This window comes from Papaver somniferum, chromosome 1 (genome assembly GCF_003573695.1).
Source record: "Papaver somniferum cultivar HN1 chromosome 1, ASM357369v1, whole genome shotgun sequence".
NCBI lineage: Eukaryota > Viridiplantae > Streptophyta > Magnoliopsida > Ranunculales > Papaveraceae > Papaver > Papaver somniferum.
In genome coordinates, this window is record NC_039358.1 from 7357200 (window position 1) to 7376660 (window position 19461).

A 19461-nucleotide genomic window follows, 5' to 3' on the forward strand; every position below is an offset into this window, starting at 1 on the left:
GTCTTTCCCTAATCCACATCTTTGTGTAAGTACTGTGTGGTTCCGTAAGTTTTCTTATGTTGAGCATTTCCGATTAAATTAATCATGGATTATCTTGTGGTTAATTTAATTGAGTTTTTTTTATACAAATTCATGTTTCATGATTATTTGTTAATGTCCAAAGAAATCCTTCTTTTCTTGTAAAAGTAAGGTCGCTCTTGTTGTTCTTTCGGGAATGACATTTTATGGGGGAGAGTTCTTAATTGAACTTGTGCTTAATTGCCAAATATTTGTGGGGAGTGCGGTTGTGGAATATTGTAGGAGTTATCTTGTATCTCTATAAACTCCTTGATTAATACACTAAGTTTCGACTATGTGAAATCATCGAAACCAAGTTGATATTATTTTTTTTAGTCATGAAGTATCTTTATGAGAATTTCATTATGATCCCACTAGTTTTTGTACCTTTACCAATTTATATTGACAAAAAGGGAGAGAATTATTGTGTAGTTCACACTACAAATACATATGGTTTACGGATCATTATGTAAGGGGGAGTGGTTTTCATTGTGAGATGAAGTATTTACTGGGGGGGTGATACATATTACCATAGTATTGTTGTCAAAGTTGTGATACAATTGGACTTTATGTTGTGTAATAATACTATGACACTGTATAATAATGATGCTGAGTTGAACACGTTCAGAATCATTGGAGTACTTGGAAATGACGAAGATTTCGAGTAATGTTAAATAACCAAGGAGATCAAACATTTGGATGAGTTTATTTATTTTGTAATTAATCCATATGTGATCATAGTTTTTCATTAAAATTGACAAAGGGGAAGATTGTTAGAGCACTGCTCGGTCAAACTCGCAAGCGTTGCTATCTCAACCTTGTTTGCAAGTTTAGTGATCAAAACTATAAGTCTTGATTTCTAGTCTACTTATAGCTATGTCTCGGACTAGGATAGAATGTGTAGTTGAGCTTTAGACTTCACGACGTTCATCGATTGAGGACGAAGAACTACTAAGGGGAGCTTGTGGAACTTCATCAACAAAAGGTATGTGGAGACTGAAACTCATCATCACTCAGAAGTCTATTCCTAATATATCTCATATTTGCGACAAAAGTCGTATAGCTATATAGACTTCATATACACATTTGATATTTCGAGCTGAGTTTAACTCGCTTACATATTTCTCCAAATATATGTTGGTAAGCTTTTGCTTTAACCAAGTTCATATTATATACTTGACGAAAGTCAAAAAATGATCATGTGAAAATTGCCTGGTAACATCTTACATGATTTGTGTGAGACAGTCATTTGATGTAGACTCGAAATGTTTCGTATTGATCATTATATCACTTGAAAATTGCTTTGAAGCTAATAGTTTGTGTGAGGTAGCTATTGTCATCTTCTAAGAATGTTTCAATGATTGAAATGGAAGTTTATAACACTTAACTATAATTGGATTATAAGCACAGTATGCGTACTTGCATGTGTGTTGATCGAAGACCGGAATATAGTATGCATACCTGTCTGTGTACTGGCGAGGTCAGGTAAAATCCGGGAGATAGGGTATGCATACATGTACGCGTACTAAAGAAGTCAGTTAAAGTCCGGGTACTGTAGTATGCGTACTGGATTCAATTGAAGCTTTAAAGTGTACGAAAGTATGCGTATCCTTTTGCGTACTGGCGAACACAGACCAAGTCCGGCTACTTAGGTATGCGTACCCGTTTGCATACTTGAGTGGGTTATGTTCTAAAACCGGTTGTATCATGAACTAATATATTTATATAAAATAAGGAATGCAATCTCTTGCAAACTGTGGCTATAATTTTCATGAATTGATTTGAGTGAATCAAAATCGATTTTGCTTCAATTATGTCTTGTATACTTCTATGAGAATATAAACAATTGAACAACTCTAGAACTAGTTTCATTTAAGTCTTTTGAACTAGTTGTGTTAAGATGAACAAGGTGATATGAAAGTGTTCGTATAGCTAACTTCGGTTAACTATTGTTGAGCCAACAATGTATACACGTTTAGGTACGGTTACCCATATCTAAATGAAGTCACTTTTCATTTGTGTGTAACAAGCTAAGTTCGATCTAACAGTTGAAAGATATTAGCTTGATCCTAATCAGGTTTTCATCTAACGGTGAACATTGAATGCTTTGTTACCAAGGTAACATTGATTGCAACCCCTGATTGAAGACTATATAAAGGAGAACTATAGCAACTGGGAAACATTGATTCCCAACCCTGATTTGAATACTAGTTGTGACTAAAGTCGATTCTCCTTTAACCTTAGGTGTTTTCCAAAACCCTGTAGGTTAACGTCTTAAAGACTTCATTGGGATTGTGAATCCAAGCCCAACTATTTTCTTTGTAGTTGCTTGTTCTGATCTAGTTGTTTTCTATCGTGATTGAGTACTATCTTCTCTAAGATTTGCTCGAGATTTAATCTCCGATAGGCAAGATAAAAAGTAGTCACAAACATCTTCGTCTCATCGTTTGTGATTCCACAATATCTTGTTTTGCTTCCATACGATTAAAATTATTGTGACATGATTGATATTACGAGGCTGTTCTACGGGAATATAACACTATAGGAAAATAGGGTTTTTTCAACCCACAACCGTGACCCTCGTTGACGGTCATTGATCTGAAAAAAACATGGAAAAATTCCTGAGAAGCTAAAGTTGGTCGTTGATTAATTACCATTTTAACCCTCAAAGACTACTGACATCACGACTGATGAACTTAGTTAATTATGTGACACGATTTTCTAGGCCAGAATATTATCTATATCCTTATCTCCCCTTTCTCATATCTTTATTTCCTCTTTCCCCTTGCTCAAATTCATATTTTTAAGGTTTTGTTGAAATTGAGTAATTTTTTGTATTTGGTTTCATTTTTAGGTCTATGTGTCATAAAATCTACCATGGAAAGGTACGATTTCTTACTCTCTAATTGTATAATTATGGTAATTTATAGCTATTAGTTTTTTTATAGATGAAAATTATGTTTGTGTAATATTTAAACTATAATATGACTTCAGTTCTGTGGTAAACAAAAGGGTTCATACTTCATACAGAACTCAACTCTACTGATTTTGTTGAAGATAACTTTTCTTCTCTTTTTGATTTTCTTGATTAAATGAAGGTTTTTACATTAAGTTGGTGCTATTGTTGTGTTGGTGCTTGTTGTTTTTAGGTTAGGTCGTATGTGTTGTTGATGGTGGTTGTCCATTTTATAGGTTGTGTTTGGTGGTTGAAGATTACTATCCTCTGCTGTTCTGGAATGTAGATTACTGAAGTGAGTTTGTTTATTAGTGTTAACATATGTTCAAAATGATTATTATGCCTTGCTGGTTTATTATTATATTAACAGATGTTCAAAATGATTTTGAGATGCCAGAGGTATATCAGAGAAACATAGAAGTTAAGTTAATATTTGATTTCTAGCCGATACTTCATATGTATATATATGCATCTACATGATAGAATTCTATAAATTTGACCTTTTACCGGACTAACAAGTTGTAGCTTATGGGTGTATGCAGAAATAACTGAAAAATAACATGCTAAAACCTGTAGGTATTCTTGTTTTCTTATGGAATTAGTTAGATAACTACCCCCTAAATAACCAATGTCCATTTGACTATCACTAAGTTGTGTTGAGAAGAGCTCAAAGTCGAATGCTTCGATTGATCACTGATCTAAAATACCATGTGTTTAATTCATCCTCAAAATCTTCCATCATTTTTGCTTAAATTTTTCGTTACTTGGCAAAATATAGGGAGTTTGTTGCCCACTTGAATTACTTGGATTAGTGAGCTCCTGAAGGTGTTCAAGAATAAGTTTCATGTTTCTGAAAGTTACATGTATGTTTGGATAATAAATTATTTATCTAGGTGCAATGCTCATATTCTCTGCAGTACATTCAACTCTTGGACTTTCCGATTTTCTTTCAGTTCAACTCTTGGACTCATCGTTATGTTGATATGTAAAAAGTGTTATGTTTTGGGATAACGATGGAAAAAAATGACTCAAGGTTCAACTATCTTCTGTTCTGGGTATTGATTTTTCTTCATTATTCAAAGATCACTATGTCGTTTGTTACATCAAGAATTTTGTATAGATTGCAGTTGTGCTTCTACTGGAAATTTCTCCTCCATTTATTTACACTGGCATAAAACTTCTATACCCCAGGCCTTCATCACTCTCTCCTCTTCTCCACTCTCAACAGCAACAACCCTAAACTCTGAAGTGATAACCAGCTTCTCTTGCTCTGCTCTCTCAGAATCCTTAATCCTTACAGGTACTGAAGAATCTTCCATTTCTACTTCTTTATGTATAGTTATGATCTTTTGTATACAATTAGGTTGTTATTTGTTTGAAATTCGAAGGGAATTTTATAAGGGAGAGAAAGGGATATGGCGTGTCCAATTTATGGTTTCTATTTTTTCTGTTAACTAAATTTGTTTGATTTTGACAAGGGTCACAAGACGAGTTTGAATTTTTTATTTACTCTTGATTCCACTAGGGAATTTGGTTGATTTGTTTATTATGACTGTGCGGAAGTAGCATCCCTATTTTGATTTTACATTAATTACATTCCGCCATTGCATTTTTCCTTCATAATTTCACAGATGGAAGGTTCAATGCCAGCAATTTATGCCATGGACCATCAAGCTAACCGTAAGCATTTATTCTTCTTCTTTTTTGTTTTTTGTTATTATTATCAATTATATTCTATTTGGTAGCATGTGTCTGTGAAGCCAGAGTATACTGGAACAAACTTTTAGTTTAGAGGAACAAACTTTACAAGTATTAGCCTATATGTTGTCATATTTTTTTCTTGCTTTCTTAGTTTTCTTATGTAACTATTGGTCGATGGTTCATTAACTTTTTTGTTTGAAAATTCAGGGAGAAGTTTGGCCACTTGATTCTATAGGGAAACAGTCGCTGAGGTTCTACAATGGTGAGTTCGAAGTCTCTATCCAATGGCTTTTCTTTTTTTTATCCTCCAACTCTTTTCTTGCCTTGTTTACTGTTGATTTTGCCAATTTTTAATCTTTTTGTTTAATTCTTGACTCCCTTGAGTAATGGGAGGTTCCCACCTGCTTTAAAATCTGTAGTGGAGGATGGATTGTTACAGGTTGGCAGGGATGCAACTATTTCACTGGCAAGATGCTGCTAAAAAATCTTGTTGAGCCTGGACTTATCTTAACGAACTCTTTACTATAATTAATTATATGGATACCAGTCCAAATTGAAATTGTCAAATTGTTTCGGCGCACAGGTGGATTCTGAGCAATTTCAATAAACTAATTGTGCTTTGTTATAAGAAATTGTCAGCTTGTTTTTGTTTGTTGGTTTTATTGATTTTGAAAAATTATTTTTGTTGCAGGTTCTCGATTGTTAAGTGTGGCCTCATTTCATCATTTGTGTAATGTGCAGGCAAGCAAGTTTGTGTGTAATGCTGAGAAATCTTTGGAACTCATTTGTTAACCATGGAGGTTACTATTGAAGCCCAGAATCCATCTCTCATCAAATGTATTATGCATCTGATTGTGGAGAACCTCAAATACAGGTTGCAAACAAAGTACTGAGTAATGTTTATATTTATTGATTAGTTTAATAATAGTGATATTCAACTTAAAATTGGTAATGGTTGCCTAAGTTGTAGGATTACAAGAAATTTTCCCACTGAAATAACTACATTGCAGGCTTAATTGTATGAGTGTCTGAAATCAAGGAATTTGTATATACTTTCAGAGATTTTTAGTTCTGAATTTTCTGAAAATGTCGACTTGTAGGGTATTTTTAATCCTTCGTGATTGGTGTTCCATGTTGGACTTGTAGTCTTTTGCTAGAACTCGAAATTTATTTTTCTTATAACTTTTACAACTTAAATGCCAACTGAATCCATTTTTTTGTAATTTTTTTTTGCTTCAGGTGCACAATTATGAAGTGTTGGGTTAGTTCATTTTACTGCAGGTGTATCAAATGTGTGGGGTTAGTTCAACACCTGGCAGTTTATCATTTTGCTGGTTTGCACTTTCCTTTAAGACACTTTGAACTTATTGGGGCTAGTTGCTCTTCTCTTTAAGAAACCTTAAACTTATTAAGATTTGTATTGGTGTGAATTCAGAATTTATATGATTTTGAATATAAGTGTAGATCAGTTATAAATTGTGTAGTGAATACATTGACAGATTAATGGAAAAGGAATTTTAAATTTATGAGCACAGGTTTCATTTCAGTTTCATTGAATTTGATTTTAGATTTGGTTTTCATTTGAGATTTAGTAGGATTCAATCAGGCCAAACAGATTCAGTCAGCCGGTTGAATATGTTTTTATTTTAATATTAAAATCTATATCTACGACTGATGAGAGTCCGTCATAATCCCTAAGCATTAAAATCAGTTATTGATATAGGTAGTTCAGCGACCCGCGTAGCCACGTCATAGATGAAAAAGACGCTCAAACAGCGACCCCCGACCGCCAAAGCAAGTCATTTAACTCGTATCTATGACTTACTTTGATGGTCGCGAAACTGTTATTTTCCACTAGTGTAAGTCCGGTGTATCAATTGGTTCATGTTATAGACTTTTCGGGTGTGAGACAGATTTGTTTATCAAGTCTTCGACTTTGGGTCGTAGAAGCTTTTAGTTGTGGGTGAGATCATCTAAGGGAATCAAGTGTATAGAGTCATGCTGGGATTCAGAGACGTAAGGAGCGCAACTGTACCTTGATCAATGTGAGATTGATTAGGGATCAACTACATTCCATTCCGAAGCTAACTTGTAGTAGGCTATTGTCTGTAGCGGCTTAATACAATATGGTGTTCAAAGCTGGACAAGGTCCTGGGGTTGTTATGCATTGGCGGTTTCCTCGTTAACATAAATTCCGGTGTATGTGTTATTTATTTTTCAGTGTTATATTGTTTACCTTTATAATTAAAATATCATAGGTTGTACGTTGATCAATCATAATAGATACATCCAACCTAGTTTGTTTGATACGACTTGATTGATTCTTGGACATTGGTCTTTGTTACCGTCCAATTAAGTTCACGGATTTGTTTTTATAAACGTTCTAATCACAAGAGAGAGAGAGAGAGAGAGAGAATTCTAGATACCATTCCTTGATTGAGTTTAACTCTCAAGTTGTATTGAGTTTGTCCATACAGATTTCCTGAGGAGAAAAGTGGTGGTGTATTTTGGTACACCCGCGTTTTCATTATTGATAGGAGTGATATTAATATTGACATTAGGGAGAAAAGAAAATAAAGATTTTTAACTTAAACTAGAGAAAATAAAAAGAATAGGAAGATGAAGATAGAGATTTTTTTTGGAGAAGAAGGATAAAGGAAATTAATAGGGGTTTGTAGCAATTGGGAGGTAGAATGCTAGACCCTTTCACTTTTGGTGTTTTTCTTCATGTATTTTCTTGTATTATTGGGTTTGTAACACCCCGAGTTCCGGACCAGGGTCAAACTCACATGGAGATCCGAACTCGAAGCTTTACGGGTCGGAAAGAGACTTATGCATATAATTCTTATAATTTATTTATTACAAAAAAGTAGTTTTATTTATTTTCTAACATAAATTTACACATATGAATTCGCTAGTCATTTCTAACAACATTTTCAACAAACATATCTATTCAAATTAAATTTAAAGAATACAATAAAACAATTGAATAACTAAACTAACTTCATAATTCCCACTTCCAACTTCCATAAATCTGCAAGAAATGTCAATTGGGGGTGTGATGACAGCTCAGTAGAATGCATTCCCAAATCTCAAAACGTGCATATCAATATCAATGAGTCAAATAACATACGACATAATTTTGAGCAAATCACTGATATAGATATTCAACCAACATGATTACCACACGAGCATTATTTTCAATAATCTATTCATTTCATTTGTTCAATCATGAATTCAGAATACAAATATTGTTTCTAACAAATCATCTTAAGATTTCAAAACAAGACTTCACAATATTAATATTATTTCAACAAATCATTCTTCAATCATGAGTTCACAATACCAATAATATTTTCAACGAATCTACCAATTTAGGTTTTTAACAATTGAGTTCACCATATTAATAAGTTGCACGAGTTTCCTAGTTCGTGGTCTACTAATCCGCTTACCGGGGTCATTCCGGTATGTTGCATGAGTTTCCACAGTTCATGCCCTGCCGTTCAAACAAACTTATCCATTAACTCACTAATCATTCTCACAATACTAGCAAAATATTGCATAGAAACACACGACAAAGAAACAGTGGTGAATTTCTTTCAAGCATTTCTGCAAACAAGCTAACTGTAGATATTTTACATCATATATCTCAGTGCGATAACTTAGTTCGATCTTCCTAGATTTTTAAATCTACTTACAGGACTCAATCAACTAGAACATATCCAAGATTCATAGTAAACCAACGGTTCAAACAAAAAATATTGAATTTATAACGCCATCTTAAAAACTGGACAGATTACATCATGTTACTAAAATATTCGTGATAAATTGCTAATCTTAAATTTAACAAATCCAAAGCACAATGAAAGATAATACATAAATATACAACTTTTATTAAGACCTAAAATCGTTCTAACATCATCAATATTGCCGAAACACACTAAACAACAGACATAGCGAAAGTGTCCAGAAAATTCAGAAATATCACTCAAACTAAAACAAACATTAAACGGTTAATTAAAGGTGGATTATCTTCAAAATTTAACCATAGATTTCTAAACATTTTATTTATCAATATTAGAAGTCCGATCATCAATCGGATGCACATTATTACACAGATAAATTTCAGAAACCTAACAATACATAAAAATACGAACATGAAATCAATAACAAGCAAATCACATAAATAAAAAAAAGAATCTAGCATTCTAACTTTTAATTTCTACAAGCTCCTCCTAATTTTCTTTATCTTTCTTCTCCAAAATTCTCTAGTTCCCTTATCTTCTTCTTCTCATTTCTCTCTAGCTTAAGTTTATGTTTTGTACTCCTTCCTTTTCTTTATCTTTTTATTTCCTTTTATAAATTATACACACTAATGACAATCTAATAATAATACCCTACTAATAATAATAACACATTGTATTTATTATTTTATTTATTTTAATTTAAATGTCCTTTGATTTTTCCTCAAATTTATTTACTTGTCAAATTATTTCCATTATACATTTTAACTAAATGATAGGAGAAGGATTTCTAAATATCTAGTCAAGTATCACAACTTATGATAAAGCAAAATAAGCAACTCAACAAAAACCCAAATCAACAATGTAATTAGCTATAGAGTAAAACCCGACCCAAAAAAAATGAACAAAAATACAGGGTATTACAGGGTTTCAGAAATTTATTCGCATAACTATGTATGTTGGATTGATGATCAGGCTTGTTCTTTTGATGGATAACATGATTGGGTATTACTGGTTAAAATTTGAGAATAATCCACTGTAAATTCAATGTCGGATGTTTCTTGCAATTTGAATTATAATTTCTGAAAATTCTATATAGTTTTTCTTTATCATGTTTTTGCCTGATTTAGTAACCTTAATTATGTCAGAATGATTCGTAATCTTAATTAAAGTTATATATGTGTATATTATATATCTTTTATTGTGACTTGGATTTGCTCAATTTTAGGTTACTATGAATTGTTTGGTAATAATATGTAATCTTCCCAGTTTTTAGGATGCTATTGTAAATTATATATCTTTTATTTCAACCGTTGGTTTACTGCGAAATTTGGATATGTGGTTGCGTGCTGAGTTATGAATGTTCTTTCGAATTTTTATAAAGATCGGGTAAGATAATCACCCTGAGACGTATCATGTAAAATATCCGCAGTTAACTTATTTGCATAAATGCTTGAAAGAAACTCTTGTTGTTTGTTAAGCCATGGTTGCTTGCATTGTTTGTAAGAAAAATAACTAATTTAAAATTTATAAATGATTTCTTGTTTTACCCTTAGATGAAATACAGTTTCATGCTAATGACGGGTAATGAACCCCGAGAGTTAAATGGGTAATGATCCCCATGCAAGAACTTGTGTTTCCTGACCATCAATGGCATTGTTCGTTCCGAATAACGAAAATGAAACAGGTAATGATCCCCGAGAACATATGGGTATGATCCCTATAGGAACTTTTGTTCCTGACCATCGATGGCGGATGTCCGTGCCGGTACACGATAAGTGGGTGTACGAACCAATGTTTTCGTGCCGTGAACTCATGGTTTATTGGTGACAATAGTAATTTGTGAATCATATGTTGAAATCTAGACTAAATGATTTGTTAGAAACATAATTGGTGTTATGAACTCATGCGTTGAAACTTAAATGGATGAATTGTGAATTTACATGTTAAATTCAAATAGATGAACTATTGAAAACATAATTGTGTTGTGAATCTATGTTGTATTGAATCATAAATTTGACTATTTGTCTAAAATATTATTGATATTGTGAGCTTGTTGGTTGAACATATAATTGAATCCTCGAAGTTATGCAAAGTCTCGTGTTGTATGTTCTCTTTGATTGATTGATATTTTTTCGCATCTTTAGAGAATGGGGGTGCATTCTATTGAGCTGTCATCTCACCCAATTGACATTCCTTGCAGATTTATGGAAGTGGAAACTATGAAGTTAGTTTAGTTATTCTATTGTATTATTGTATTGCTTGAAATGTAATTTGAATTATTAAGTCTGGTTAAAAATGTTGTTAAAAATGATTAGTGAATTCATATGTTTAAATTCATGTTAGAAAAATTAAATTATGTTTGTTGTAATAAATAAATTAGAAGGGTTACATTCATAAATATCTTTCCGACCCGTAACGTTTCAAGTTCGGATCTCCATACGAGTTTAACCCTGATCCGGAAATCGGGGGTGTTACAAGTTGGTATCAGAGCTTCAGGCTTTAAATGTTGAATGGTAGTGCAAATAAATTGTTTCGTATATTGATATTCATGCTTGTCAGATTTGAGAGTTATATTACTTGTTTCATCTAACTAGTTGTATTTTGGCTTTGTAAAATTGATGTGAATTTCTAATTGTTTGCTGGATTGCATTGTCGTATTGTTTTTTTTTTTTTTATTTCTGTAAAATTTTGAGATTATAGGTATAATCCAAATTTCAGAACGAAATTTATTTTAAGGGTGGTAGATTGTAATACCCTGTGTTTTTAGTTAACGTTCCGGGTCGAATTTTAACCGAGTTAGATTAGGTTTATTATTTGTTATTCCTTAGTCTGGGTGGGTTGCTTGAATTATAAAGTTTGGGTTGAAATAGAATAACCTAATTAGTTTTAATAATAAATAAAATTAAGAGCAATTGAAAAGATAAATAAAAATAATAAATGTGATGCAATATTTTTTTTTTTGAGCATTGCTCGGTTGAACTTACAAGTGTTGCTATCTCAAGCTTGTTGTCAAATTTAATTGTCAAAACTACATCTTGATTTCTAGTTTACAATTAACTAAGTCTCCGACTAGGATATAAATATAATTGAGAAATAGTGGATCACGGCAGTCATCATTGCATTCTACCGTTTGAAGGCGAAGATCAAACGAAGCTCTTGGTTAACTTCATCAACAAAAGGTAAATGAAGACTGAACCACCTATCTAACTTATCAAGATAATAAGATGGGCAAAGAAAATGATTAGGCCTGGCGTGGAAGAGGAAATATTGCCCATTTTCATCACCTTGACTTTTGTGGGGTCAACCATTGACTACAGAAATACCCACAAAATCTCCGACCAAATCGAACTTCAACCTAAAATACCTCCTCCTCCGAACTTAAGTTTTAGAGAGATTTCGAATAAAGTTTCGATCTTTTTCTCCCCAGATCGATCCAACCTTATCGGTAATCTTTTCCCCTCAATTCCCATATCTTTTACGAATTAGGGTTTCTTGATCTGGATGTTGTTAGTGAAATTTGTTCGTATCACATTCATTTGATTCTTATAACACAATGGAGGTTTTCGTTTTACAACCAAATTCAAAATTCCTGGTTTTAGACAGTGATTTCTGTATTTTTATGTTGCAAATTTGAATAATTTCCTGATTATAATTTGGTTTGGAATAGTAGGAATGATGAAGATGGGTGTGAAACAAGCTCTGAAGAGTCTAGATGCGTTTCCTCGTGCAGAAGATCATTTGTTGCAGAAGACTCAGTCTGGAGCTGTTGGTATGTGTAATCCAAATCCAAAACTTATATTCTTTCATTTTCTGGAAATGTAATGAAAATTCAGCAAGGAAAACTTCATTCATTTATCTTTATACTGTTTTTCCATGGAAGTAGGATTGCCTTACAGGATGAAATTGTTAGTATCTGTTCAATTTTTCCTTTGAGTGTAAACATGTAGGGTTCGGAAACTCCAAATTCACATATGGCCACCAGCTTGTGTAATGGGTTTATTAGAAGTAAAGCAATAGAATGACACAATCAAACAGATAGAAGCGGAAAGATATACGCCCCAGCATCATTGTGTTTGGAGTTTGAGGCCAAAAGAATCCCTTTACGACATAGGGTCCTATTTTCCCCGACTCTGCTTAGAAAGGGGCTGATGCTCCTGCATCAGCTGTGTCACTAGTTGGTGTCTGTTTGGTAATTCAACTACTTGCAAAACTGGGTCTTATTAAACAAGTCTCGTTTGCAATTGTGATTTCTTATGTTTATCTTGAAACATGTATTATTAGTTGAGCATCAAGATCATAACAGGTGTGGAAGACATTGATGTGGATGTACTGATAAAGAGGAAAACACTATTACAATGCCACAATTTGGACTAGAAAATGAAGATACACGGGTTTTAAACTTATGGGAGACACTGGTTATATCTACTGAAATAAGCATGCCTTTTTTTTTTTTTTTTTACTGTGACCTAATTCGTTTGCTGCTAATTGAGCACTCATCAACTAGTTACTTTTGGCATAACTATAGAAATCAATGTACAATGTTGTGAAACCTGTTATACAAACCTGTCGGTATATGTATGTGGGGGTATATTGCAATTCAGAAAATAATAAGCTGGGTTGTTCTCCTCTTTCATCCGGTCATTCTGGAGTAAGCACGTGCTTGTGCTAAATAGTATTGCAGGAGAACGATATATTGTTTGTCATTTCACTACCTGCTTTGTCAGTAATGCGCCTTTTAATACCTTTTCTCATTTTTAATTGCTTGTAGTCTCCATAATCGGTCTGGTCATAATGGCTATGCTGTTTTTGCATGAGCTGAAGTATTATCTTACAACATATACCGTTCATCAGGTTGGTAACTATCTTTGATTAACTGTATATGTTTCAGTAGATTATATTCACCTCGCTGTCTGTTTCTTTAAGGGGCTCTTTTATGGTTTCATTGTTGTAACTTGCTTCTTGTGGACAGATGTCTGTAGATTTGAAGCGCGGAGAAAATCTTCCAATCCATATAAACATGACCTTCCCTTCATTGCCTTGTGATGGTTAGTGGTTTTCTTTTGCTTTTCTACTTTTCAAGATTACAAATCAGCAAATACCATTGTTACAGTTCCCTTTTTGGTTGTTGTTCTCTTTCCCTCTCCAGTTGTAAGCGTGGATGCAATTGATATGTCAGGCAAACATGAGGTGGACCTGGATACGAACATATGGAAAGTAAGAATCTTACTTTTTTCCTGCCTCAGTCTAGCTTGGTATAAACTTCTCTATGGAATTTCAAAATTTAAATCTAGGCATGCACCATTCTGCTTGTATTGTCAGTCCCAACTATTGTGCAATATCCTTCCTAAACTTCTAGAACTCTTAGAGATAGATTTATTATAGGGGTAAATCTGAGTTTGGAAGAAATGCAAACTTTTAAGAAGTGCATGAATGGCTTCTATGGCCTATCATCTTTCTAATGGATTGTCTCAAAGTAATTCTCTCAAATTTAAAGTCAGGGGAGCATGCATCTGGATTCATGTTCAGCAATTCTGGACGTTTTTGATAATATGGTCACCAATCAATTTTTATTCAGCTGTTAGCCAACAACATATGTTGTGAAACTAGTAACTACATAATTCAAGGGATCAGGAGCACAGGATTTGGTGTACCTGTATACCGATGAGAGCTATTGCTGAAAAATGAAGCATGTTGGTTTTCTTACTGAGCTACGAATTCTATGGAAAAATATACAAATGATGCATCAGAGAATAGCGACAGATTTTTGTATGATTTATATCCAGACATCATATGTATTCCAATATTGTGTCCATAAACGGACTACAGGTCTGACTGAGTTGCAGGTGGACCTGCTTCACTTATGGTGTGCTGGTTTCCCATTTTTATATAAGTAAAGGAGCATGCAATTCACTGTCTGTTTTTTTGCTTGCTTCTTTTTATGCATTTCGCTGTCTATGTGTATGCTTGCTTATATCTTGTTCTCTTTTGTTTTCTTCGGTAAAGCTTGACTTCACCTATTGGTTCCCTGGCTAATCAACTGTGAAATTTCTTGCAGCTTCGTTTGAATAGTGCTGGACATATAATTGGTACCGAGTACTTGTCTGATCTCGTTGAGAAGGAGCACACAAATCACAAACACAGTAATTTCCTGCTGGCTTCCTTTCACTCTAGTAGTTATTTGCTTGATTTTTGTTGTATATATTACTTTTGTTTTCTTTGTTGGGCATTGTGAGTATCACTTCATGCAACTATAGTTTTCCTGTGAGGGAGAGTTACTAAAATTTCAGGTTTCAGGATAGTTACTAAACATTGATATTAGATGTTTTTTTTACTAATTGTTAGACATAATCTGTTCACAGTTCTCAATAAGGTCATACCTGGAAATTCTCTGACAGCTTTATTGAGTTTGAACAATAGCCAACATTAGATGGGGAATCCTGTGATGTTTTTTTTTATGTTAAACCAAAATGACAATTGAAGAGGGTTGATGTCACCATGTTCTTTATTATATGCGTTTATGGTGCAAAAGTTATAAATCCTACTTAAATATAACTCTATGACAAGATCTTTTTTTACCAATAGTCATCTCTTTGCTTTCTTTCTTGTGTTAATATTTGAATCCTCCATAATTTCTTTTAGTATGTGTATACGCTTTTTTTTCGTCATGTTTTTTGACTTGTTTAAGTTCCTGCATATTTGCATTCATATCAAATACCAACACTTTCACGCATTGCACACAAACTTCAAATAATATATGTATCGCTGTGTTAGTATTTAGCAGAGAAGTGTGCACGGCAATGGATGGCATGGCACTTTTTGAAAATAGTGTTACTTGCCATTTCCTGCATATTTTTTGGACTGCATGTTGACTAGCGCATGTAGGTACGAATTAGCTCTAGTTAATCTTTTTAGTGCATCTTATTTACCCAGACTCAATGTTGAAGGCACCATTTTTTTTTTTTAATTTTGAAGCTTTTTTTAGACTTTGGTCAGTTGATTTTAATGGTGTAAGGCGTATGTCAATGCATAGAAGACATTCGTTGCACAATGTGCTGATGACTTTTCTTTTGCTATTGTGTAACCAGATGGTGGTAAGGATCATGAGGGTGAAGTTGATTCTGCGCACAAACCTCATGGTCATGGATTTGATCAAGATGCTGAAAAAATGGTCAAGAAGGTGAAAGAAGCAATAGCGGATGGGGAGGGTTGCCGGGTATGTAATAAACGGTTATGGATTCTGATATTATCTTGCTTTTTGTGCGGTCTGCTAAACTTCTATCACTTTCCTGCAGGTTTATGGAGCCTTGGATGTCCAAAGGGTTGCTGGGAACTTTCATATTTCAGTTCATGGCCTAAATATTTTTGTTGCTCAACAGGTCAAATTTCCTAACATCAGGTTTTCTCTTTGTATATAATATATAAGGATCATGTAGTGTCTAGCATATGTTAGGTTCTTAGTGTACTTGTTGGCTATCATCCTGCTGATGAGATCTTTCATCTCCAGGAGAGCCACGAGGTCTTTTACTTAGCCGTTAGGTCTTGTTGAAGTTATAAATTCTCACAATATCATATCCTTTCTTAGCCTTCAAATGCAGATCCTATTTTACTTTGGAAATCTAGTTTTTAATGCATATTCTAAAACTAAGCCAACTCAACTATTGTGAGTAGATAGTATCTCGGTGGTCTAACTTTCTATTTTAAACCCGTTTGAACTTCGAATTAATTATCACAACACAAGTATTAATCAACTGGATCAAGGAACAACGGGTTTTAAAAGCCAGTTGAGACAGTTTTGAAATTTGTATTAGAAAGAAAAACATGGGCATAGACTGTCCTGTAATACAGCATTAAGAAAACCTGTAAGTTGGGTCAAATAAGAAATTGAAGTTTCTAAGGCTCTCTCCACCTGAACGTTCCACTGTCCTGTAATACGGCATGACAAGGCTCTCTCCACCTGTCAGTGAAAATATGCTGGAGACTTTTTGAAGTTAAATTTCTTTTTCTACTCTCTGGTTGGTTTCTGCCTGTTTGCCTATTTTTTACTCTGTATGGTTTTGCTTGCTTCCTTCCGTGCTTATACATTTTTATTAACAGATTTTTGGGGGTCCTACTCATGTGAATGTTAGTCATGTGATTCATGACTTGTCTTTTGGGCCCAAGTATCCAGGAATTCATAACCCACTCGATGAGACTTCCAGGATTTTGCGCGGTGCAAGTGGAACGTTCAAGTATTATATAAAGGTGTGTGAATCTGGAGTACTCACAATCTTTTTTATTTGCTTAATTTCATCATTCAAAACTTCTGCACTCTTTTAAATATTATTGTCGTCTCACAAATAGTTTGTCCTGTCAAAAAGGAAAATGGTTTCATGATGACCTTGACGCTTTACACTTTCAGAATTTAAAAAGCATGCTTGGCAAATATCCATCGAGTTACATCTGCACAAAGTTTGATCTACTTTTTTTTTTCTGGGCGCCTTTCGCGCTTTTGGCGCCTAGGGAGCACTTAAGCGCTAATTTAGGCGAGGCGATGGGATTGGCGCCTCGCCTCGCCCAGCGCCTTTTACAACATAGACCTAAATACACTGTTAGAAATATGATTCTCATATTAATGTATTCTTATCCTCTATCATGTTGTTCAAACTAAAACTTGTATCTACCATCGAGACCCAAATTAATTCAAGACACATGTTTCTTAACTGATTACTGCAGTTGAAGGTGCAAGTCTCTTTAATATTGCTGGCTAATTTATTTGGTTTTGTTGTGTGTAGGTTGTTCCAACAGAATTCCGGTATCTCTCAAAAGACGTAATACCGACTAATCAATTTTCTGTAACTGAATATTTTAGCCAAATAAATGAGCAGGATAGAAATTGGCCAGGTTAGTTGTCACTAATTCTTTTGCTAAACCAAGACTTAACTTTTTTGATTTTCCAAGTGAAATGTCTCACCTCTTCTGTTTTTGTTGTCTTTCATTATTTGGTGCAGCTGTTTACTTTCTGTATGATCTTTCACCAATCACTGTGACAATTAGAGAAGAGCGTCGCAGTTTTCTCCACTTTATCACTAGACTTTGTGCTGTCCTTGGTGGTACATTTGCTCTAACAGGTTCGTGTTTGACACATCCCCATTTTGTTTATTTGTGATGAAATTGAATGGAAGCTGTTAAACATGTTAATTGCATAACTCACCTTGACCTTCTGGAAACATCAACTTTGTGGTTTTGATCTAGGTTCAGATTTATAACATAGTTGAAACTTGACACTATTGTCGTTCTTAGCTTACCCAGGGGTGTTCTTGGTGCGTTCTCTATTTGTTAATTGTTAATCTCTATCTATTTCCTTGGATGTGTGTGGCTGGGGTCTTTCTCAGTTTCATGCCATTCTGCCCATTTTCGGTTGTGCATCAGTATATTATCATAAATTCTTCTTACACTTTTTAATTTGAGAAAAAACAGCATCTGCCTTGTTTGCAAATGTTTTCTAGAGTTTTTTTTCTCCATCTGCCAGGCTAGAACAGGATATTGTGATGATGAGTAGTCTAAAGAGTTCATATTAAATAGAAGGTCCATACTTGGTGCTTGGACCAATGGTTTGATAATCCCACTTTTAACAATGGTGAGCAAAACCCAAGCCCCTGCAGGTTGTTTTGGTGATGGCATCAGTGTCTATTTTTGTTTCATGAAAAATATAGTTTAAAATTTTAGTTGGGCTTTTTGTTCAACCTAGCGGGTGAATGAAATTGGATACATTTGCTCAGCGTCTGCCCGTGAATGCTTGCATGAGTAGTTAGGCAGTAAGATATGCAACTCGACTAGTTTATTACTTGTATCGTTACTTTCAAATCAAATATAAGATTAGTACTTCTTGTGTTTAGGTTCTGTTGTTGCCATGTTGGTCCTCCATATTTTGCTTGCATATTTCCTTACTCCTGATTATCAAATACATCAATTTTATTTCATTTGGACATCATTAGGAATGCTGGATCGGTGGATGTACAGAATTCTGGAGGGATTGACGAAGTCAAACAGTAGAACCATAGTCCGATGATTAACCAGGAAATCCAGCTGTATAATTTATACAGGGATACAAACGGCTGTGCAAAGTGAAGCCCATATAAGTGGAGAATGTCCCAGCAGAGCAACATCATAACCCCGTGTCAGAAGGAAGAGAAACGACGAGAGAGAAGATACACAACTCGAGAACATTACCGATGCCACCTACAATTTGCTTGGTGCCACCACATTTTCTGGTCAAACAGCCTGTGGTGTTACTAATCAAGAACCTGTTTTGAGTTTGTGCTCTTTTTTTCGTTCTGCGTACCTCTTTTTCTTTTTACCTGTTATTTCCTGTTGTTTCTATTTCATCCATGAGATATGAGGTTAAATTATGCGTGCTTCTCGAAAGTACAATTTTACAAGCTGTTATTCAAGTTTCAGTAACTGAGTACCAGTTATCGTATAATCCAACCAGCTTTGATTTCGAAAGAAAAAAACTCTGTTGGAGCCCAAGGGAGATGTTACATTGTTACTGTTTCATCGGCGGAAACAAATTTCTAACAATGTCAGCGACAAAGTTGTGTATTAAACACACTTATTTGATCTTAACAAATTTTAATACATGCCGTGGGGTATGCCTTTATCCTTGTGGCTAGGGAATCAACATAGAAATCAACGGTCAACATTTAACCCTAATTCGAACGGGTTAGTTTTTTAATATATAAGCCTTAATAAGTAGAATAAGTTTGATCAGTTCATTTCAGCCTTCATCCGTGTCTGTGATAGAATAACAGCCCAAACCTTAACCCTAAAAATCAACTGCAGATCTCTTTCATCTTCTTCTTCTTTTCCATGAACCATCAATGGAAACAGAAACATCAAATACACGGCTATCAACTTCCACATTCACCATTTAACCCTAGTCCGAACGGGCTAGAAGTGTAAGCCTTTATAAGTAGAACAGCTTTCCCCATTTCACTTCAGCCTTCATCTGTGCTCTGAAAG

At 34.3% G+C, this 19461-nt stretch overlaps 1 protein-coding gene across 2 annotated transcripts; it reads left to right on the plus strand.

The window, feature by feature from the left end:
* Positions 1 to 11779: 11779 nt before the first annotated feature.
* LOC113278739 (endoplasmic reticulum-Golgi intermediate compartment protein 3-like) lies at positions 11780 to 18922 on the plus strand. 2 transcript variants are annotated; one of them, XM_026527499.1, is made up of 12 exons: positions 11780 to 11905; positions 12131 to 12229; positions 13229 to 13311; positions 13430 to 13505; positions 13607 to 13674; positions 14516 to 14600; positions 15546 to 15673; positions 15753 to 15836; positions 16555 to 16701; positions 17232 to 17340; positions 17448 to 17567; positions 18435 to 18922. In XM_026527499.1, the coding sequence occupies exons 2-12, from the start codon at positions 12133 to 12135 to the stop codon at positions 18506 to 18508; spliced, it is 1071 nt and encodes a 356-aa protein (XP_026383284.1). In that variant the 5' UTR covers positions 11780 to 11905; positions 12131 to 12132; the 3' UTR covers positions 18509 to 18922. The 2 variants fall into 2 exon arrangements, with proteins under 2 accessions (XP_026383284.1, XP_026383288.1); XM_026527503.1 differs by having other exon boundaries at positions 11783 to 11905; positions 12128 to 12229.
* The last annotated feature ends 539 nt before the right edge of the window (positions 18923 to 19461 follow it).

Bases quoted from the DNA above. Each gene is read 5' to 3' on its own strand.
- LOC113278739 (XM_026527499.1), top strand. From the start codon at position 12,133: ATGATGAAGATGGGTGTGAAACAAGCTCTGAAGAGTCTAGATGCGTTT. The intron at 15,674-15,752 runs GTATGTAATAAA...ACTTTCCTGCAG, and splicing joins CGGATGGGGAGGGTTGCCGG to GTTTATGGAGCCTTGGATGT. The intron at 16,702-17,231 runs GTGTGTGAATCT...TGTTGTGTGTAG, and splicing joins CGTTCAAGTATTATATAAAG to GTTGTTCCAACAGAATTCCG.